A 24264-nucleotide genomic window follows, 5' to 3' on the forward strand; every position below is an offset into this window, starting at 1 on the left:
TCTTATATCTAATGTACACCTCCCTTTTTCTTCGAACCAAGTTTCCACTATTCCTTGAAAACCACGGCTCTCTCAAACCTTTTGCCCCTCCTTTTAACCTAACAGGAACATAAAGCTTTTGCACTCTCAAAATCTGATCTTTAAAAGACTTCCATCTCTCTACTACATCCTGTCCATAAAACAAATTGTCCCAATGCACACCCTGCAAGTCCTTTCGCATCTCCTCAAATCTAGCTTTTCCCCAATCAAAAACCTCAATCCTTGGCCCTGATTTCTCTCTTTCCATAATGACATTGAAGCTGATGGCATTATGATCACTGGACCCGAAGTGCTCGCCAACACTAACCTCCGTCACTTGACCCATCCCATTTGCCAACAGTAGATCTAACACTGCTCCTTCTCTGGTCGGCACCTCTACATATTGTTGTAAAAAACTATCTTGCACACATTTCACAAACTCTAACCCATCCAGTCCTTTCACAGAATGTGTTTCCCAATCTATATATGGAAAATTAAAATCTCCCATAATTACAACCCTGTGCTTATCACAAATATCTACTATCTCCCTACAGATTTGCTCCTCTAGGTCTCGGTCCCCTCCGGGTGGTCTATAATACACCCCTACAAGTGTAACCTCTCCTTTCCTACTCCTCAGTTCCACCCAAATAGCCTCCGTGGATGTGCCCTCTAATCTATCCTTCCTAGGCACCGCTGTAATATTTTCCCTGACAAGCAATGCAACCCCACCTCCTCTTGCCCCTCCGACTCTATCACACCTAAAACAACGAAACCCAGGGATATTCAGTTGCCAATCACATCCCTCCTGCAACCATGTCTCACTAATCGCTACCACATCATACTTCCAAGTATCAATCCACACCTTCAGCTCATCCACCTTTTTTACAATACTCCTGGCATTAAAATATATGAATTTCAGGGATTTCCCAATTTTTAATCCCTGTTTTCCCTCATCTTTAAGAACAACATTATTTACTTTTCCTGCCAATTGCCCTTCATCTTTTTCCAGAGCATTTCCCTTCTCTATCACCTGCCCATCCATATTCAAATACTTACTACAAACTTTCTTTGTTTGCCAGCATTTTTTTTTTGTTTGTTTGTTTTTCTGATTTCTAGCCCCTGAATTATTTTCTGCAGAATTGTTTGGCTCTGGGATGCAAAGCAAATCGGCTGCACAGCAGAAAGTCTCTCACTTGGCTCCAATAAAGAGCTCATTCTGTTGGGTATCATGGAGTCTCCCCTGGCTGCTGGCTCACTGGTCATCAGCTGTACTCGTACAGCTGGCCAAATCACCTGGACTTGCAAAGGCAGTGTGTCTTCTAAATGCAGAGGTGTGTTTTAGCCTTCATTGAGAAGCCATCAGCTGCTTAAGGGCAATAATGTGGCTGAGCTAAAATTTACAGAAGATGAAAGCAAGGAGACTCAACCACCCCTCACTTGTCAGATTCAGATTTCAGATTTATTGTCACATGGCATCACATACAACCCTGAGATTCTTTTTCCTGCAGGCACTACTCACTGGTAGTGTAAAAGCAAACTACACAATCTACACACAGAAACAAATAAAGAACTGTAAATAAATAATGAATGTAAATAAACTGACTGCAATACAGAGAGAATTTTTAAAAAGTGTGCAAGCAAGAGCCCTTAAATGAGTCCCTGATTGAGTTTGTCGTTGAGGAGTCTGATGGTGGAAGGGTAGCAGCTGTTCCTGAACCTGGTGGCATGAGTCTGGTGGCAACTATACCTCTTTTTTGATGGTAGCAGCGAGAACAGAGCACATGCTGGGTGGTGTAGATCCTTTATGCTTACTGCTGCTCTCCACTGGCAGCATTCCCTGCAGTAGGGAGGGTTTTACCTATGATGTCCAGAGCTGTGTCCACTATCTTCTGCAGGGCTTTATGCTCAGGGGTTTTGGTGTCACCATAGCAGACCGTGATGCAGCCAGTTAGCCTACTTTCCACCATACATCTGTAGAAATTTACCAAACCTCCACAAACTCCTGAGGAAGAAGAGGCACTGATGTGCTTTATTCATGATGTCAATAGTGTGTTGGGTCCAAGAAAGTTCTTCTGAAGCTCCTTTCACACTTGCAAGTGGTCCCAGGAAATAACTGCCAAATGTCTAGTGTGAAAGGAAAATCTTCCCAACGCCAGCATCAGATGACGTCATCTCACACTGGGGAATGATGGCCTCGACCCCTGGTACAATCCCCAGTGTCTACAGACGCCAGAGTTGCACTCAGGCAAGTGTAGAATGGGCAATTGCATTGTGAGATTGGAATGACCCAAGTTTTTGCATGAGTGCAGGAACATGAAGGAAGAAAATATTAAAAGTATAAACTTTGCTGTGGGAAAGTCGCAGCGGGAGAGAGAGAGAGGAAATAAATAGCAATAGCGGACAATTTTTAAACAGCTTGGAAAAGTTGGTAGCGCTACAGCACACAATTTATAAAGACCGTGGGGAAAAGCGATGGTGGACCTGACTTCCCAGAATGCCATGAGGCAGAGAAAGCCCTCCATGAGTGCTCTGTGCCTGCAGCCGTGCATACAGCCCTTTCTCTGCTGCACAGTTTTCTGGGAGGGCAGGTCCACCATTGTTTTTTTCCCACCGCATTTATAAATTGTACATGATACTGCTACCAACTTTCCCACACTGCATAAATTGTTTGGTATAGAGCTGTCAACTTTCTCACACTGTTTAAAAATTGTCCAGTGTTGCTATTTATTGCTAACACTTTCCCATGGTGCCTTATAAAGGTTTATATAGGTCGGCACAACAAATAACGGGGGCTGTGCTGTACCTAAACCTTAATTATGTTATAATTAGGCAGGATTAATTTTGTTCAAATATAACATCATAAATACATTGATCAGGAAGTAGGACAGGTTCACCATCGCTCGATGCGTCATGACATCACCGGTAGAGGGTAGAACAGTCTTAACCCCGGGGCTGGCTTCTTGCAAATGTGAAAGCCCTCACTGACCCAGTTAGGAGTGGTCAAGTGTGAAAAGCCAAATCCCATTCCTATACCAGAGCACTGAAAGGCCAATATAGTGGCATGTAAGTGTGAAAGGGGCTAGAGATAGTGACTCCCAAGAACTTAAATTTGCTCACCCTCTCCATCTCTGATGCCCCAATGATCACTGGATCGTAGACGTCTGGTTTTCCTTTCCTGAGGTCAATGATCAGCTCCTTGGGTTTGGTGACATTGAGTTCAAGGCGCAACAATGACTGCACTTCCTGAGAAGACTGAAGCAGACAAGGCGACCAGGCATCATTATGTCACCCTTCTACAGGAGCTCTATCGAGATTGTCCTGGCCAGCTGCATCACAGTGCGGTACAGTTGCTACAGAGAAACAGATCAGATCCACAGGACCATAAGAGTGGCAGAGAGAATCACTGGAGTCTCCCTTCTCCACCCATCTGCGTGATCTACCAGGATCATTGTCTGAAGAGGGCACACAAAATTATTGAGGACCCCATCCACCCTGCACACAGCATCTTTCAGCTGCTCCCATTGGGAAAGAGGTACAGGAGTATCAAAGCCAGCACCACCAGGCTGAGGCACAGCTTCTTCCCACGAGCAGTGAGAATGCTGAACAACCAAAGGAACTGCTCGCACTAACTATCCGAGACTCTTACATTCATGAAACAATATTTATTTACTGGTTTTCATTAGGTGTCCTGCATGTGTGTTATGTCGGGTTGGTGTGTCTGCACGTTTTGCCCTGAACACCGGAGAATGCTGTTTCATCAGGTTGTACATGTACAATCAGATGACAAACTTAACTTCACTTGATGAATAAGTCAATGAAAGGATTATTTCTCTTTTCTAATTTTTTTAAAACTTTCCATCATTATTTTTCATGACTAAGTAATTTTTGTTGTAACAACCAAACTCCACCAACTTAGCACTCCGAAAATAATTTAAAGAATACATGGGAAGAAAGTAAACATTCTGTGCTACACCGTAGTTTCACTGGTTCTTGAATGTTTACGAAATGCAAATCAATTATAGCGAAAGATTTCATCTGAAGATTGATGACAGCCAGCTAACCCAGCGCCCTCTATTGAACACATGATATAGAAATGAATGAGGCAATCAATGGTGAATTCACGCAATTGTTTTTTAAGAGTGGCTGAGATTCTCTTTGAGATAAGAATTAAGTCTGCTGATTAGATTATTTGTTTCCCCAGAATGTGAGTGAAACCTGATTGGCTCCCGATGCAATGATTGTAGAAAAAACATATCAAAGCTGAAGGAACTCACCTGGTCTTTTCAGTGTCTATAGGAAATAAAGATACATTGCCGACGTTTCGGGCCTGAGCCCTTCTTCAAGGAAAAATCAGAACAGTGAGAAGCAGGATGTATCAGAAAATCTCAGAATTCAAACAATGAGGGAGGAATCCAGACCAACAAAAGGTGTTCATTGACTATGACATTTATAATGTCTGTGCAAAAGAAGACAAGGAAAGGAGAGATGACAGGGGAGGAAGGGGGTGGGGGGAGGGGGGAGTTAATGAAAGCCAGAGAAGTCACTATTAATGCCAATATGTTGGAGGGTGCCCAGTCGGAAGATGTCATGTAATAGTGCAGAACATATAATATTACACAAAATTGTCTTCTGCCTGCCGTAAGGCAGATAAAGTGTCACCATTAGTATCGCCCAGCACCCCTTACAGTACACGAGAAAGAAAAGCAAAGGGAATCGCTTCAGAGTCACTGGAGATTCACCTCCAGTCCTCCCCCAGCCTCTGAGGCTGCACACTCTCGTTCGATTCATCGGCAACCCAGGTTCCAGATCCAAACCTCCAACACGATCATAATCCTCCAGTGCGCAAGGCTCTTTGGGAGCCATTCTTGCCAATGAGCACCCTCTCGAATCCCAGTTCCAATACCTAGTTCCCATGAGCCAGTCTCCAGCGATCTAATCTAGGAAACATCAGTGAGAATGTCATCTCAAAACAGACACTGAAAGTAAAATAAAATGAAGTAAATACATCTGGATTGAAAGAAAGACAGGAAGTAAAGTAAAATATTTGGTTTGTAACATCAAGAGTAATCCCTATAAATGGATATCTTCAATGCCAGAGGTTGTTTCACAGTATCTAAGATTAACTACATTGTTCAAAAGAATAGACATTGTTTCTCTGTGGCTTAGTGTGTTTATTACAGTAGAAATCCAAACTCCGGACTGCTCAGGGATTGGATTGGTCCAGATTTTCGGATTTTCTGGATTCTCGGGCAGTACTTTTACAATTCACATTTAAGGAGGAACAAAGAAGAGATGAACAAGTAAATGTTGATAGTTTATTCATGCCTGAATAGAGCAAAGAAGAGATGAACAAGTAAATGTTGATAATTTATTCATGACCGAATAGAGCATGCTTCCTTTATCAAAATGAGCAGCTTTAAATAAAAACGAAGTGGTCGTCTGTGCCACTTACGCATGCACACTCGCACGCACACAAAAACCCGCTAAATTTAAAAAGTTTGAGAGTTTTCTAAAAATCCAGATCCTCAGGTCGTTTGGATTTCTGTCATCCAGATGTTTGGACTTCTGCTGTATCAAGTAAAACAGTCACTTCATGCAGTTCCAAGTGTTAGGAACTCTCACAGTGAGATAATATCACTCAATTTCTAAATGTGCAGAACATCTTGGAGGACAACATGCCAATTTCTGCATTTTGATGAATGTTTGCAGTCACTTGAAGTTGCTCTATATATGCAATGTCATTTGAGCTGCAAAACTCGTGAATTTTCAGCCAGAAGGTGGTGCCATTGTTCAGCATAATCCTGTCATATTTATTTGGAGTTAAACCATTACCCAACTTTCAAAAAAGAAACATGCTTCTTTAAATTATATTACAGTAACAGTACAGATGTTGACCAGATGGTCAGAGCTCGTCTTTATGCTTCATAAGAGCCTTTTGCAATATCGCATTCCATTTGGTTTTCTCTCCATAATGTGTTCATGGGGTTTCCCTTCAAATAAACTCTTCGATAATTATCTCAAATACTCGACGTGCTGGCAATTTCCCCTGTCCAACAGGTGTCTATGTAAAATTTCTCACCAGTTCCCCGTTGAAGTTCTTAGAGACCATTGTATGTTGGCCTTAAGCTTTATCACTTCTGAGAAATACCACTATTTGCTCCATATCTCATCGATTAAACCCAATATCACTTTAAAGACCTCTGTTTGGTCACTCCCAAGCTTTCAGTTTTACAGAGAAAAACGTAAGTTCATGTCTTCATGGCTGTCAAAACCTTACACCTGGTATCATCTGTCTCTATCAGAATATTGATCAGCCAGTTAAGTAAGGTCCAGTGGCTTCTATATCTACCACTATATCTGGCTGACAATAATGAGGACAGAAATATCTATTTCATCCTATCTTAGAACAGACAAGGGGATTAAAAGACTGCTTTGCTGTTCTCTTTATAAGGAAAACAATGCATCTCAGACTTGAATAGCCTGCTTCAGTTCCCTTATTCATTTTACAGAATTGATCAACTCCACTGTTGTCAGCATGCCAAGAGATGCCTCCCATAGAAACTGACTCTCACTGTGTAATAAATATTCAATTGTATAAGTACAACTAGATGACACAACATTCTTCAGTCCTCAGGTTAAAAACATGCAAACATATATACTGTATAGACATAGCCCACAAATTTACAGGAGATTTATATGCTATATATAGAGAGAGTTAAATAAATAGTCGAGTCTCAGAGGGTTTGTATGAGCAGTTCATCATTCATTCAGCATTCTCAGTTTCTCAGCCTGGTGATTTCTGGCTCCAATACTTCTGTATCTTTCCCCCGATGAGAGTAGTTGGAAGATGCTGTGTGTGTGTGGAGTGGTGAGGGGTCCTTGATGATTTTTCGAGCCCTCTTCGGACAGTGATCCCAGTTGATGAGAGGGGTCGGGGTGGGAGATCCTAGTGATCCTGTCCGCTGCTCTTATGGACTTGTGGATTGACCTCCGATCCGATGCTCCACAGCAATCATTCCGCACTCTTTTTATATTTAATATAGATACAATTCATTCACAGAAAGGAAAGGAGGAAGGGGTAAAAGAAAGAAAGGAAATAAACAGAAAATTGTGCTAGTTTTTTTTAAATCTCTCTTTTTATTGCTTTGTACCTCTCAGTCAGCAAACAGTGTGTCAGCAAAGAACCTGAGCAAATTGACAGAAGCGTTGCAGGCAATTTCTGACACGTCAGCTCATTAACTGCCATGCTGCTTTGAGACCATAGAGATCATATGTTATTTTAGAAATAATTTATCTCTGTAATATAATTCAAGGGGTATAGAAACCAGTAATTTCATTGATTTCTTGGAGGCATGACAAAAGAAATTAATGCATAGTGAAAGATCATAGTCTTTGCCTCAACGTCAATGGCAGCTGGCAACCATGATGATGTTATGAAGTGCTGTACCACATATATACTTCTGTCTAAGTGCTCTCACTAATGCAATAGGTTGGACTGACCTCCGCACCTTCAGTTTAAAACCAGGATTCCTCTTGGATTATTGGAACTGTGATGGAGCTACTTTACTAGCTGCACCACAGGGCTTACCACCCACCCACCCCCCCCCCCCCTCACCCACTCCACCACCAACACATCTCCCATCATGGAAACAAGCATTAATTGCCCATTTCTATTTTGGCTTTGGAGCCTAACAAACCATGCCGCAGAAGCTGTGACTAGTGAAGACACAGAAACCTCGAGGAAGAGCTCAGGCCCAAAACATCGGTAATATAACTTTACCTCCTGCGATCACCGAGAGACTGGCTGAGTTTGTCCAGCATTTCTGTGTCTTCACTCAAGTACAGTAAGTCCTTGAATCACGTTGTTTCATTCAAAGTCATTTCGTTATCTTGTTGATGAGAGAAAAAAAAATATCCGGGTACTTTACCGTAATATAAAATTGGTTTTATTTAACTTTGTTTCACTTAAAGAAGCACTTTCCAAGAATGTACCATCAACGTTAAGTAAGGACCTGCTGGATGGGTTAAACAGAGGAAGGATAGCAGATTATCTGTTCTGGTGGCCCACCACTTCACCAAGGTTGAAGTCCTTTACAATAGTCTTATCATAATCTAAACAGTAATTTTAACCTGAAAAAGGACATAGTTATATAATTATGTCTAATAGAATAAGCAGAAGTGACCATAACCATACTGTATGTCATTTGTATGGGACCATGTCCAAACACTTTAAACAGCAAGTTACTCTGATCTGGAGATTACTGTCTTGAAAAATTAAGGGTGACAGATTAAGTAACAATTTTCAAAGGATAATTGGTAAATACTTAAAAGTTAAAGTGATTATGGGGTATGTGGAAAGCACATAGAATGTGAGACTAATTAGTTTAGGTTTTTTTCAAAGAGACGTTCCTGACTTTAGAACATTCCAAAGCATTTTACAGCCCATGAATTTTTTTTTTTCTGACATGAAGTCCATTTTAATGTAGGAAATATGATATCCAATTGGCACACCCTGAGATCTCACAAGTAGGCACATGTGCTGAATGGTTTGCTCCTGGGCTGTGATTCTAAGAAAAAGAAACTGGTTTGAAGAGAAATAATCTGCTATATTTTTCCTTCTCACCTGCAGATGCAGATACAATGTATAATCCTCTTTATTCATCTTTCCATCTCTTTGATGTGATAGTGCTATCCCATGTCTTGCATTTCCCAAGAAATGGATCACAAGTACAAAGTCAATGTCTGAGCATCAATACATACATAATAAAAATTAATGTAGACCCACAAGAATATAGCCATTCTAAGATAACAACCGGCCAAAGCCCATCTAGTTCCTCTTCTTTCATCCTGAATGTAGCGCAATAAAATGCATTTATATAGCACCTTTCCTCATCTCAAGGGGCAATCACTCCCACTGAAGTACTTTCAAAGTGTGGTCAGACAACGGACATGTTTCCTGAGCAAGTGCTGATAAATATTAATTAAATAAATCCACAAGGTCGATTGAAAGATGAGCATTGGCCAGAAAAATTGGGCAACTCCCCTGTCCATCCCCGAAGGTGGCATTGCATGGGGACAGGGTTGGCATCTTAACCTTTATAAATCAGAGTATTGAGTATAGAAGTTGGAATGTTACGTTGAAGTTATTCGAGTCATTGGTGAGGCCACACTTAGAATATTGTGTGCAGTTCTGGTCACCCAACGGCAGGAAAGATATCAAAAAGATTGAAAGAGGGCAGAGAAGATTTACTCAGATGTTGTTGGGTCCTCAGGAGTTGATTTACTGGGAAAAATTAAACAGGTTAGAACTATACTCCTTGGAACAAAGAAGGATGAGGGGAGACATGATAGAGGTTTATAAGATTATGAGGGATATGGACAGAGTAGGATGTTTCCACTTAGATTGGGGGAGATAAATTTGAGAGGTCATAGCTTTATGCTGCAAGAGGAGAGGTACAAGGGGAACATTAGGGGAAAGTTTTTCCACAGAGAGTGGTAGGAGGGTGAAATGAGCTGCCATCTGATGTAGTGAATGCAGATTCAATCCTGAGCTTTAAAAATAAATTGGATAAATCCATGGTCAGTGGGGACTAGCTCGTTTTATTGGTCAGCATGGACCAGAAGGGTCTGGAGGGTGATGGAATGAGAGCAGGTCAGTGGGACTAGCTCGTTTTATTGGTCAGCATGGACCAGAAGGGTCTGGAGGGTGATGGAATGAGAGCAGGTCAGTGGGACTAGGTTGTTTTATTGGTCAGCATGGACCAGAAGGGTCTGTTTTTTCAGTGCTTTAACGTTCTATGGTTCTGAAGGCCAGCAGTAATAGAGTGAAGGAAGAAGGAGGCTTGTTGGGAGTTAGGACAAGATCAGAAAAGTTTTGGGTGACGCTGTTTATAGAAAGTCGTGGAGTGAGGGAGGTTGATCAAGACAGTGTGGGTATAATGTAATCATGTTTGTATAACGGCTAGAGTGGAGTCGGCATTGTCATAAGCTACATATGTGAATCCATGCCCAAACCTATGGATGGAACCCCCTTACAGAGACAACACACGGAGCCCTCAAGTACAAACATGTAAGATGCCCTGGAAGACACCGAAATAGATTGAAAAATAAAATAAGATGCGGGTCAAATTTATCTTAGAAATCAGATTTCGAAAGGTTGGGTCAGGTAAGCTCCTTTAAAAGTCGTGAGCACAGAGCACAGGGGGGCACTAGGACCCGGAGGGAACCTTTATTTCCCCCCCCCCCCCTTCTCTCTCTCTGACCACAGCAACTGTGTCTGATGATTTCCCTCAAGACGCTTCGAGCCTTCCTTGAAACCGCAGGCATGCAGCGCCGAGTCCTGCCCTTCTGGCCACTTGCTCTCACAACCTTTGTCATGTCCTGCACCCCGCAGCCAGAGCCGCCAGCCGCTTCCCTCTTGTCAGCATGGAGCAGAGAACTGCCTTGCTGAAGTTCCTCCGACAAGTGCGGGACAAGCAATCCAGCAAGGACGAGAGGATTCCCGGAGAGTTTCTGGTAAGACCATTTATTGCTGAAGCCACGTCCCTTTGAAACGCCCGCGGGCAAGTGGACACGGAACGGGTTGAGCAGGTGCGGGAACTTGGCATCTCGCTGGGGTGGGACCTGGGGACCTCACCTGTCTTTCTTCATTCTCACACCCGTAAGGGGGGGGGGGGGGGTCATGAGCACCTGAAACTGGGTGCCCACCCGGTCAGGGCTCAGTCGGGCAAATGGCCAGACGTTTGGTCAGGAAGGTGGGGTGGATTGAGTTTGGGACCCAGACCATTGTTTACAGAGCCTTTAAATGCAGAGTGAACGAGGCTGGGATGTGGAAGGAGAGGGGTTGCCTTGAAATTCCAGCCGGGGCTTAATTCCACGGTTCTCTTCATTGAAATGGATTTTTTTAATGGGATCTGGCTGGGTGTAAATGGACTGCCACGTTTCCCCACTTGCAGCGATATTGGCCACTTCATTGACTATAGTGTTTTGGGGCCACCACAAGTTGGCCCTTCTATTTTCTAGCTCTGTCGTCTGCCTTCTGTGCAGAGTTTCAATAGTCTGGTTTCAATGAGGATTAAAAAAAAGATTGTATGCAACAGTGGCTCGTGTAAGACTCCCTGGACAAGGGGGGGCATGTGCTACTGTTTCTGGGGGGGAACTGTCGGGAGGGTGGGGGGGGAGTGTTGCTGTCGACCCGAAAGAGTATTGGGGTTGCTGTCGACCCGAAAGAGTATTGGGGTTGCTGTCATCCCGAAAGAGTATTGGGGTTGCTGTCGACCCGAAAGAGTATTGAGGTTGCTGTCGACCCAAAAGAGTATTGGGGTTGCTGTCGACCCGAAAGAGTATTGGGGTTGCTGTCGACCCGAAAGAGTATTGGGGTTGCTGTCGACCCGAAAGAGTATTGGGGTTGCTGTCGACCCGAAAGAGTATTGGGGTTGCTGTCGACCCGAAAGAGTATTGGGGTTGCTGTCGACCCGAAAGAGTATTGGGGTTGCTGTCGACCCGAAAGAGTATTGGGGTTGCTGTCGACCCGAAAGAGTATTGGGGTTGCTGTCGACCCGAAAGAGTATTGGGGTTGCTGTCGACCCGAAAGAGTATTGGGGTTGCTGTCGACCCGAAAGAGTATTGGGGTTGCTGTCGACCCGAAAGAGTATTGGGGTTGCTGTCGACCCGAAAGAGTATTGGGGTTGCTGTCGACCCGAAAGAGTATTGGGGTTGCTGTCGACCCGAAAGAGTATTGGGGTTGCTGTCGACCCGAAAGAGTATTGGGGTTGCTGTCGACCCGAAAGAGTATTGGGGTTGCTGTCGACCCGAAAGAGTATTGGGGTTGCTGTCGCCTAGAAGCATGCAATTGTTTACAGGGAGTTGCTGGGACACTCCCGGTGTTTGCTGGAGGACTTGGGAGTACATCAGTGTTTGCAGGGCCTGTCATTATTTGCACTGGGCCCTTCTGAACATTTCAGTGTATCAGTATTTTCAAGGACTGAGCTTCTTAAATGTTCTACTTTATTTGAGGGGGGGGGGGGGTGTAGTGTGAACAGAAAGACCTGAAAGGCTCGCATCTTTGTTGAAACTCGAAAAATTATCCTTTTCTCCACACCCAACCTAACTTGCTTTCAGATCAAGGTTATTCTAACCCTCTTGAACAAGACTTTTCCCAGGCAGTAATTTAGTTTTTCCATGTTCCCATAAATCACATGACATTCTAAAATGACCATCCTTAAGGGAACTGTAGATATTTTTGAAAGATGGTAGTGTATTTTTGGTAAATGTAGCCTGCTGCGACTGCATGCTGCTATATGGTTTGAAGGGCTACTAAACAACTGGTTCAAACCGGATACCAAGATCAATTGTAAAACTAGAGGAATAATGTGGTCGGGCCAAGAATGTAGAGAATCCAGCTTTGCAAAAATATCCTTCACATCCTCTCAGTGTTTTTTTAAGTCCATATGTGTGTGTGTGTGTGTGTGTATATATATATATATAAAAGTATCACCCATGGTTAATCATGCAATTTTGTACAAAGGAGGCCATTTGCCATTCTGCCTGTGTTGTGCCTTTGAGATGTTTAATTATTCCATTTACATTCTCTTTGTTAATAGCCTTCCAAATTTTTTTTACTCAGTACAGTTAAAGTCCAAACATCCGGATGCCAGAAATTCTGACCACCTGAGAATCTGGGCTTCGCAAAAACTCACAAACTTTTAAAATTTAGCAGGTTTCTGTGTGCGTGTCGGCTCCACAGAGATTGTGGAAATGAGCTAATAAATTTTTGTTTGTTTTTGCACTTTGTATTTTATATGAAAAAATGTTTTCTTTATAAACTATCAACATTTACTCATTCCTCTCTTTATTCTCCCCACCCCTTTCCCATGACTGCACCATCTGCGATGCCAATCTATACCAGTCCCATTCGTGTGTCCCTCGATTTCCTGATTGTTCATGTGTCTAAGTACCTCTTAATTGTTGCTAACTTATCTACGTCCACTACTTTTCTGGCAGTGCATTAACATTTTCTGGCCTCTCAAATCGCCTTTTAAATATTCTGCTTTCTCTCCTTAAACCAATGCCCTCCATTTCCACCCAGAAAAAAAGACTCTGACTGACTATCCATGCCTTCCAGAATTTTATTTGCTTCTATCAGCTTCTGATGCTAGACAGAACAGTCCAAGTTTGTCTAACTTCTCCTTTGATCTAAAACAGTCTAATCCAGGCGACACCCTTGCAAGCTTCTTCTGCACCCTCTCCGCATCCATCCCATAGTCTGACAACTAGAAGCGCATGCAATGCTCCAAATGGGACCTAACTGAAGTTTTATACATGTTTATGCTTAGACCTGAGACCAATGAAGGCAAGCATGCTGTACGCCTTCTGTACCACCCTACCAACTTGCAATGCTGCCTTCAGGGAGCTATGGATGCACCCCAAGATTCCTCTGCTTCTGATCTGGGATTAAATAGTACTTCATCAGGAAAGAGCTATAGGTGCCACAAGGCTCGTACCACCAGAAACAGTTGCCACCCCTCCACCATCACTAAACAGCAAACTCAATTATGGATTATTTATTGCTGAATATTTATTTTACTGTATTGCACAGTTCATTAGTTTATATTTTTCTTCATTTACATTTCTCTTTTATAGACATATATTTTCTTGAGTGCAGTTTTTTTTCTCTCTGTGGTTCAGTAGAAATTCTGCCTCACCCGCAGAAAAAAGAATCTCAGGGTTGAATGTGATGTCACGTATGTACTCTGACAAGAAATTTGAACTTTGAAAACTTCTAAATTTAACCAGGATGTGTCAATGATCTTTAATGTGCAGTGAAGAGGGGTAGCAGCCATATACATTCACCATGGTTCAGCAACCATCTGTCCTCAATAAGACCCCCTTCCCACCAAGGCAGGATCTCACCCTAAACAAAACAGCCGGGTGCAATACACAAACACGCTGGAGAAAATCAGCAGGTAATTCAGCATCCAGAAGTGTTTTCTCCTTGTACGTTATTCCCTACCTGTGCTGTTGTATGTATGAGGCTGGCCCGCCCACTAGTGAATCATCTATGTCTCTGCCCCTTATGACCTGGCCATAAAGGTTGACCTCCCTCCCCCCTTCCGCCATTCGTGTTTATTTAAGCCTATCAATACCCAGCTCTTGACTTTGTGGCTATCAAGAGGAAGTAAAGGGCAACCAACGTTTCAGGCCTGGGTCTTTTGTCGGGTACTTGCATCACCGTGGACCTCAGATGCTTTGTTATGGCTGATCTGTGGAGATGTGACGAAGACAAATATGGCTGATACAATAAACAAATTGGTAGGTAAAAATGTTGTAAATTTGACAACAATCAAAGCAAAGCTTCTCAGGAAAAAATTCCCACCAAAACGACAAAAATCCCATTGGTGGCTGGAAAGAGAATCAAGCACACCAGCATGCCCGTTTCCACTGACAGCCCCTGGGTTTGCTATAGGTGATCTGCATTGATTAAAGGAAAGATTAAGGTCTTTGGATGTAAAAAGGTATAAGAAATAAGGGAACATTGAGCTATCTCCTTAGAATTGGCAAAAGTAGCCAGCTATTAAGGAACAAACTTTGATTCTTGACTCTCTGGAAGAATTCCTGGAGAGTTTACTGCAAGATGTCCTGACTCCAAGCATCTACCAAATACAGAGCTACCTTGTATAACACTGTTTTGAACAGCACAGACTTTGAAGCAATGTGGTTTATAGTTTCAATATAGTAATAACCAAAAATTGTTAAATTTTATCAATATTGCATTACTAACACTGGTGCAATAATTTAACACGTTAGCAACAATGTTGGCTGAATTCATTCAACTGCATTATTGCTTAACTTGTTTTAGTATCGCTCTAGACTAGACTCTCAGTGGGAAGACCATGGCTGTTCTGTAATGTTTTAATTGTGTTGTATAAAAGTGCACCCTGGCAAGCAATATGAGTGGAAAAAGGAAATGCAGTGAAGGTGATGCACATAATAAATGTAAATGGATAACATTGGAAAACAAAGTGGAAAAAGGATCTCATAGAAATATTGTGAATGCTGAAAATATTGGACAGAGTAGACATGAATAAGATGAACAAGAGGACACAGTCTTAGAATTAAAACCAAGGATGAGAAATTTCTTTAGCCAAAGGAATTTGGATTTGTGGAATTTTATTCAGCTGTGGAGGGATTTTGAGGAGGAGGTTGATAGGTATCTAATTAATCAGGGTATCAAGGGATGTGGGGAAAAGGCTGGAATTCAGAACTACATGTGAGAATGGTTTAGCTCAAGGTGGAGTTGCAAAACAGACACGATGGGCCGGATGGCCAACTTTTGTTCCTTTATCTTGTGAACGTAAAGATGGAGCATCATTTGGTAAAATAGCATGAGACAAAGGCCTGAATGAATTGTCTGTTTGAACTCTCATCAAGAATAAGATAAAAATTAAAGAACATGGAATGGCAACACCGTCTTGTATGACTAAAGTGATTGTTAGACATAGAAGTTCTGGAATGGGAAAATATGGAACACCTTTTAATGATCTGGATTGAAGATTGCAACTAGAAAAGAATTCCATCAAGTCAAATTACAATTCAAGTAAAGTCAACATGCCTCCATTGGAGAAATGATTAACCAAGAGAAGTGATTAACCAAGGAGGCTACCTTATTTCTTCAATGAACAATGTTTACTTAGTTCCAGTAAAGATCTTTGTCATTTTTCAGTTTTATAATATCACTTTTTAAATATTCTATGCACATGTTTGCATAAGAGTTCGAGGTAAAAGAATAAATAATTAAAGGAGTGGAACTTATTACATTAAAGTGCACTAATAATGTTTCGAACAGTGCTGTTATCCATAACAGTGAACTTTTTGGGATGTATTAAATGTGTTATACAAGGTATCCCTAACCAGTGGTCATTTGATGCATGCACTGCTATTTTTATTTGTCAGTCTGAAGGTCACTGAAATATCCCAGTGTTGGTCAGGAATTACCCAGTCATATGACTTTGCTCAGAATACAACTAATTGACTAAAAGTTTCAAAGAATTTTTTTGTTGTTGCATATTTTGTGTTGGCAGAATTGGCCTGGAATTATATTTCAACTGTAAAGTTCATGGTCTGAGGCCTTGATTAAGTTGTGGTCTACACTGTTGTGAAAATAATTTTAATTAGGAAAATAAGCCCAGATATTTCTTACAAAAAGACAAGTCAATGGTCTTCACATAACCCAAAAAGATTCATATGGAACATGTGGCTTCTGGCGGGTTGGAGGACTCCTTTTTACCCTGCAGTCGGCTCTCTGGAGAAGAGAGTTTTGCAGGAATTACTTAATTTGAACTTAACTCCTTCTCCTTTATTTTTATCCCTTTTATTTTATTTTCTATTCTTATCAGTTCCACACAATGAGGGGGATAATGGACATCCTTGTCTAGTTGACCTACTTAATTTAAATTGATTCAATACATATCCATTTACTGCTACCTTCGCCAATGGTCCATTATACAATGCTTTAATCCAGTTTATATATTTTTCTGGTAGATTGAACTTCTGTAATACTTTAAATAAGTAGTTCCACTCTACTCTGTCAAAGACTTTTTCTGCATCTAAAGCAACAGCCACTGTTGGTTTCTTATTTCCTTGAACTGCATGAATTAGATTAATGAGTTTACAGACATTATCTGCTGTTCGTCTTAATAAATCCACTTTGATCTTGTTTTACTATTTTTGGTACACAGTCAGCCAATCTGTTTGCTAATAATTTTGCTATTGTCTTATAATCTGAGTTAAGTAGAGATATTGGTCTATATGATGCTGGTGTTAATGGATCCTTCCCTGTCTTTGATATTACTGCTGTCTTTGTAATTATTGCTGTCTTGTATGAATCTGGCAAGTTTTGTGTTTCTTCTACCTGGTTCATTACTTCCAGGAGAGGAGGAATTAATAATTCTTTAAATGTTTTATAAAATTCTATTGGAAATCCATCCTCTCCTGGTGTTTTATTGTTCGGCAGCTTATTTAATATATCCTGTACTTCTTCTATTTCAAATGGTTTTATTAGTTTGTTTTGTTCCTCTTTTTGCAATTTCGGCAGTTCAATTTTAGCTAAAAACTCCTCTATTTTATCATCTTTCCCCTCGTTCTCAGTTTGGTATAATTGTTCATAAAATTCCTTAAACTTTTCATTAATATCTCTGTCGGGTTATATGTAATTTGTTTGTCTTTTTTCCTTGATGCCAATACAGTTCTTTTAGCTTGTTCTGTTTTAAGTTGCCAGGCTAATATTTTGTGTTTTTTCTCCCAGTTCTTAATACTTTTGCTTTGCTTTCATTATGTTCATTTCCACCTTGTATGTTTGTAATGTTTTGTATTTTATTTTTTTGTCTGCCAATTCTCTCTTTTTTGTTATATCATCCCTTGTTGCTAGTTCCTTTTCTGTACTTACTATCTCCCTTTCCAACTGCTCTATTTCCCGATTGTAATCCTTTTTCATCTTAGTTACATAATTTATTATCTGTCCTCTAATGAAGGCTTTCATTGCGTCCCATAATATAAATTTGTCTTTCACCGATTCTGTTTATTTCAAAATATGTTTTAATTTGGCATTCAATAAACTCTCTAAATTCCTGCCTTTTAAGTAGCATGGAGTTTAACCTCCATCTATATGTTCTTGGTAGGATGTCCTCCAGTTCTATTGCTAATAACAGGGGTGAATGATTTGATAGTAGTCTAGCTTTATACTCAGTTTTCCTAACTCTCCCTTGAATATGGGCCGACAACAAAAACATATCAAACCTTGAATATGTTTTGTGCCTACTTGAATAATATGAATATTCCTTCTCTCTTGGATGTTGCCTTCTCCATATATCTATAAGTTTCATTTCCTGCATTGATTTAACCATAAATTTGGCTACTTTATTCTTTTTGCTTGTCTTTTGTCCAGTTTTATCCAACATTGGATCCAAATTAAGGATATAATCCCCTCCTATCGATATTTCCTTGTGTGTCTGCAATCTTCAAAAAAAATATCCTGCATTAACTTTTGAACCTCCTCGTTAGGTGCATATATTTTGAGCAAATTCCAAAATTCTGAGTATATCTGACACTTTATCATTACATACCTCCTTGCTGGATCTATTATTTCCTCCTCTATTTTGATTGGTACATTTTTGTTAACTAATATGGCTACACCTCTAGCTTTTGAATTATAGGATGCTGCTGCTATGTGTCCTACCCAGTCTCTCTTTAATTTATGTTCCACTTCAGTTAGATGCATTACCTGCACAAATGCTATATCTATTTTTTCCTCCTTCAATAAATTTAGTATCCTCTTCCTTTTAATTTGGTTATGTATTCCATTACTGTTTATAGTCATATAATTCAATGTGGCCATCTTGTATCTTGCTTACACCTCGCCATCTCCGTCCCCCTTTTTCCCATTTACATCTCTTAGTTTACCCTTATTAAACTCAATGTACGATAACACATAAAATACCCCAGCAATTCCCACACCCAATAATACCATAACCCCAAATGCTTTCCCCCCCCCCCTCTCTGAGTTGCCCCTTATCCCTTGCCGGGCAACCACAACTCCCCTTTCCATTTGGATTGCGATCTTGCTCGCAAGCATTAACTGATTTTGCAGTGACGGTTATTCCCTCTCCCCCCAGCACTCCCCAGAAAACACTTTTTTTTTTACACATATAACAAAGTTCTCTTTTTTTTCCCCTTACTTCCTTCCTTCCCTTCTCTTTTCCCTCTTTAGTTCTTTACATTGTGTTTACATCTTTATCGCTGTTCTTCATTCTTGTTACCTCTCTTCATCTCTTCTTCTGTCCTGCAAATGTTCTGCAAATTCTTGTGCTTCCTCCGGATTCGATAACAGTCTGTTTTGCTCCCCGTCTATAAATATTTTAAGCACGGCTGGATGTCTTAACATGAATTTGTAACCTTTTTTCCATAAAATCATTTTCGCTGGATTAAACTCCTTCCTCCTCTTTAAGAGTTCAAAACTTATGTCTGGGTTAAAAAAAAATATATTTTTTGATCCTTGTATTCCAATTGCTTATTATCTTCTCTAATATTATTCCTTGCCCGCTCCAGTATATTTTCTCTTGTCGTATATCTCAAAAATTTTACTAAGATGGATCTTGGTATTTGATGTGTCTGTGGTTTCGGAGCTAATGCTCCATGTGCCCTTTCTATTTCCATTTCTTCCTGCATTTCTTTCATTCCCAGGACCTTCGGGATCCATAATTTTATAAATTCCTTCATGTCTGTGCCTTCTTCATCCTTCTTCAGGCCCACTATTTTTATGTTGTTTCGCCTACTATAATTTTTCAACATATCAATTTTCTGAGATAAGAACTCTTGTGTCTCTTTAATTTTTTTGTCACTTACTTCCAATTTTTCTCTTGTCATTTATTTCCATTTCTACAGCCATTCCCCGCTCTTCCACATTCTCTACTCTTTTCCCTATTTCTGTCATGACCCATTCTAAACTTTGCATTTTATCTTCTGTTCTTTTCATTTTCCTTTTAATTGCACTAAATTCTAATGACAACCATTCTTTTAATACTCTCATTTGTTCTTCAAAAAAAGCTTTATCTATATTCTTTCTATCAGTTTTACCTTCTATTTCTCTGTGAAGATTTTGGTGGTCTTCCTCTTCTTCTGTGTCTGTACCTGTGTTTGTGTCTTCTTCTTCTCTTTGGGTCTGTGTCTCTCCTGTTTTTCCTGATGAGCTGCTTGTATCTCTTTGTCGGGCCTCCTCTTGCTAATTCTGTGCACATTATAAGAATTGCCTGATACCAGTGAAGTGCGTGAGAAGTGAGATTGGACTGTGAATCAAAGAACTTTTCTGAACACACGCACATGCGCTTAAAATCAAGAGGATTCATTTGTTAAGAGTAATAAGTTAAAGTTTTCATGTTTAAAGGTGATTAAAAGTTTTTTTTGTTTAAGTAACCATTTGTCTTGGTGAATTTCTATTGCTGTTGGGTTTTGGGGTCCTCTGGGCTCATAACAACTCCCTCTCCCCCATGTTTACAGATAAAGCCTCTTAGTAACCAGGGATAAGGAGACGCTTTAAGAGAGTCATTCCATCAGTAAATGCCATCAACCTGAGTGACGCCATTTTATTCACACAACTTTATTCAAATAGCTGCTATGAACAAAGCACAACCAAGGTGTTCCGCTAACTGACTATTTGCTCCCATCTTCACTAAAGTTTTATATATTACTTCAGAGAACATCTACAATTTTAAACTGGCATATTTTTAATTGTTACTTTATTCTTATTTAGTTTAATTTTTATTTTGTTCCTCTAATTGGATACCAGGGGTTTTACTGTGTTATTTCCAGCCTTTACTTCAGTTCCCTCCTTCCAAGACCAAAAACTTCCAAAAGTGATTTCTCGTAGCTCTGACTCACAACATGTTTCCCTTCAACACCGGGCTTCTTTGCGAATTACTCAATTGCACTTGTCGGCAATTTCAAACCCCTGATATCTCTTCACCTCTCCTCACTGCCTCTTTGTACCTCGAATTGTTATCACCCCTTTTTTTAAACTATCAATGCTCCAGAAACCCATCCCTAAAACCTCCATGCCTCACCACCTGTGTAATCCAGTTACTGACCTCTTTCACTAAAGTATGGTTCTGATAACTGCACCACACACCATTTTGCTTGTTGTCCAATGTAGGTTATTTTACAATATTAAAGACACTGTCTACAGTAAGTTGTTGCAATTTTTCTAATGCCAAAGGATGTTGAACAAACAAATTATAACTTGTTGTAGATTTTGAGCCAAAATAAAAATCTTGTGCCATAAATGCTCTGTTTTCAGTAAGGGTTCACTGAAGGTGGTATGTGAGGCGGGGCGGGGGGGGGGGGGGGGGGGTGAAAGGGAAAAAATGTTGAGTCATTAGGTTGGACAGCATCTATGGAGAGAGGTACCGAGTTATTGTTTCAGGTCAGTGACTATCCAGAGGGGACGAGTGTAATTGTTATTGAGAACAGCGGGAGGAGCGAGAACAAAGGGTGGACAACCAGATCGTCTCGATCAAGGGCTGTGTAGCATGAATAAAAACTCTCATGATGAGAGGGAGAACAAATGCTTTTATGAGCTTATAAATTAAGGGCAGGGTTCAATAGTAGTCTTCAGAAGGGTTTTGGGTTTAGGCGGGAGACCAGGTTTTGTGTGGGCGGATGGGGGTGGGGCTAGCCATTAGCACAACACCCTACCAGTGAATCCCAGTTCACTGCAGGCTGATGACCCTGGTTAATAATTCTAGCTGATTGCCTGTAAATAGAGGGAGGTGACTGATGGAAAGAAGAAAAAAAATACTGGAAATGTGAGACATCGAACCTCGCAGCTGTTGCAAATCTAAAAGGACAGAGAATCCGAATGATGCTCAGTGGCTGATCTAACATCTATGTAGATAGAAGTGTTTAGTATTGCAAGTGGATGACTTTGTGTTCAAGTCTGGCCAGTTGAGACTGGGGCGGAAAAGACTTTAATAAAATAAATTGGGTTGCACAATAGAGGGGCAAAAGTTCCGGATTGTACATCACAGAACAAGATAGAGACCAATTAATTGGATTAACAATATGTTTAGCCAAATAATGCCCACCACTCACCCTTTGTGAAATCTGTAGCGTAATGTTATTTCCTCGCTTGGCAAAATAGTTTCCCTCTGCCACCCCTAGCCCTACCAGATCTTTACCCTTAAACCACAGAAGGCTCAACAAAAGACAATAAGGTTCAAAATACAAGTATAAATCCATAAAGGGCGGCGTGGTTGCCTTAACAGTTAGTGCAATGCTGTTATACCATCGGTGACCTGGGTTTCAATCCAGTGCTGTGTGAAAGGAGCTTGTACGTGCTCCCTGTGTCTGCCTGGATTTCTTCTGAGTGCTCTGGTTTCCTCCCACCCTTCAAAATGTACAGGGGGGTGTAATTGGATGGTCGGGGCTCATGGGCTGGAAGAAGCTGTTATAGTGCTGTATGTCTAAATTTATTTTTAAAAAGGGCTAATAACAGAGGCAGAGCTTATGATAGACTTGAACACGTGAGGGTTGGGAGATTAATTGGCTTCTACAATGTGTCCTATTATGTTGTGAATAGTAATATTTTGAGGAAGGGAGGGGAGAATTTTGGAGAAGGTTGGGTTTGTGTGCCTTGAAAATTACGGAGACTATGTGATCACAGTGAGCCAAAGGAACTGTTTCTCTGGTGTATCTCTCCGTGACAATGCCCAGGTTATGCTGAAGAATGCCGATACTTTTGTTTGACAGCATAGTCTGAAAAGAGATTGCATGGAGCTGATTAGTATATTTTTGTGTGGTGTACATCTTGTGTAATTCTGTCCCACCTTGCTGAGTTTGTAAATAACTGGAGGTAACACCTTTGGATTGTAACAAACTTGTTAGAGAGAAATAGTAAACCAGAGAATGGGAACTAATGGGAGAAGATTAACTCCGTAAAAGAGGTTTCAATATCAACAGTGAAACAAAATGGTTACAGATAAATGCATAGCTTGAAAGCAAGAAGTGCATTAAAGGCTTTGATTTCATGGAGATACTAAATGAAGATTGAATTTTTATAAAAAGTCATAGATGTGAAAACTGACAGGAATCCTGATGGGTAACCAAAAGCCTCCTAAAGAGGTCAATTCATGAGGACTAGTTTCTAGAGCCATTGATCCAATTGTATCAGAATCTACTGGGTAGCTGAAAATGTAAATTCATAACTTCACGTTTAAGCAAGAAAAAAGCAAAATTTCAATATCAGTAACTTTAAGTCCACTGATTACCATAAAAGCCCACCCGTGTCACATTATTGTTCTGATGTATCTGGGCCTCTTGACTGATTTCCACTTTATTGTCTGAGTATATGCATGACATCACATAGAACCCTGAGATTTGTTTTCCTGTGGGTCAGGCAGAATTACCACTAAATGGCAGTGCAAAAAAGGACTCAATGTACACATGTAAACAAACCATGCAATACGGAGACCGAGAGGAAAAAAATAAAGTGCAAAAGTAAGAGCCTTTAAATAAGTCCCTAATTGAGTCCGATGGTGGGGGGGAGCAGCTGTTCCTGAACCTGTGCCACTGATACCTCTTTCCTGATGGCAGCAGTGAGAACAGACTGTGCTGGGTGGTGTAGGTCCTTGATGATTGTTATTGTTGCTGATTAAGACCAGGGCTTCATTGGGAACAACAATAAATGTCAGTGATTAACACCGATTGAACTTGTAAGAAATAAAGAACAGTTGAGGTGGTGGGGGGGGGGGGGGGGAATGACACAGTTGCCCAAGGACCCATCCTTTCTGATAACAGTGAATAGTTTGGGAGGAGAGTTTGTGAGAAGTTCTAAATTGTATCACCTGAAAATAAGTGGGCGACATTGATGGGCTCAAGACTGGAGGACTGAAATGGATGAATAATGGAAACTTTGCCAGGAAACAGACTTATTGTCACAATAAACAGTGGTCATAAAACAGGCCATAAATTTAAGGTTTCCACTAATAACTCTAATAAACAGTTCAGGAGAAACTTTGCGATGGAAAAGATGGTAAGAATGTGGAACTTGCTACCACATGAAGTAGACGAGGTGAATTAGGACTGATTCATTTAAAGAGGAAGTGAAACATGCATTTGAGTCAGGTGGGCAGAGCATGGTGTGGAGGAGAAACACCAATATAGATTAGATCCAGATGAATACTCTTTTTCTCTGGAAGAAGATATGGTGGAAACATGACTTAATTTAGACCCTCAAGCAGGGCTATGGTTGCAAATAACAAACACAATAGCGGATCCAAGAAAGAGTTGGAGAGAAACTGCTTAACCCATTTAGATGCACTTATTAGCGAGGGCTGAATTATTTGGCCACCTCCTCAGGAAAAGATGTGAATGTAGAATCATTAAAATGTACCTAGGATGAGTCATGTCCAAATTTGAAGGAGATGGTTATGGATGAGTGGGTAAAGGAGGGTTTGCACTGGAATGGGTAATGATAAATTATTTCCACTAGTAAATGAGAAACTACCTTGGGTATTAACCCTTTGGACTTTGTGTCCAACAAACGTATATACTCTGTGTCCCAGTTTCCAGGACTGGTTTTATACCCAACCACCAGCTGGTTTATACTGGTGTTCATACTGTAGTTTACCCATGGACCCAGACCAGAGTATAAATTATGAATGGCCGGAGTCTAAAGGGATAAATTGCAACTTCAGAATA

At 40.8% G+C, this 24264-nt stretch overlaps 1 protein-coding gene across 11 annotated transcripts in view; it reads left to right on the plus strand.

The window, feature by feature from the left end:
* The first annotated feature begins 10287 nt into the window (after positions 1–10287).
* LOC138765124 (tyrosine-protein phosphatase non-receptor type 22-like) overlaps positions 10288–24264 on the plus strand; it is a 104441-nt gene continuing 90464 nt past the window's right edge. For 6 of the 11 annotated variants that reach the window (XR_011358488.1, XM_069941903.1, XM_069941900.1 and 3 more), the window contains exon 1: positions 10288–10533. Coding sequence is in view for 10 of the 11 variants with exons in the window: in XM_069941903.1 (XP_069798004.1) it covers positions 10444–10533 (90 nt within the window). In the remaining variant the exon portion in view is untranslated. The remainder of the gene's footprint in view (positions 10534–24264) is intronic. The other 5 variants (XM_069941896.1, XM_069941899.1, XM_069941904.1 and 2 more) reach the window with 2 other exon arrangements.

This window comes from Narcine bancroftii, chromosome 5 (assembly GCF_036971445.1).
Source record: "Narcine bancroftii isolate sNarBan1 chromosome 5, sNarBan1.hap1, whole genome shotgun sequence".
In the NCBI taxonomy this organism is placed as follows: Eukaryota; Metazoa; Chordata; class Chondrichthyes; order Torpediniformes; family Narcinidae; genus Narcine; species Narcine bancroftii.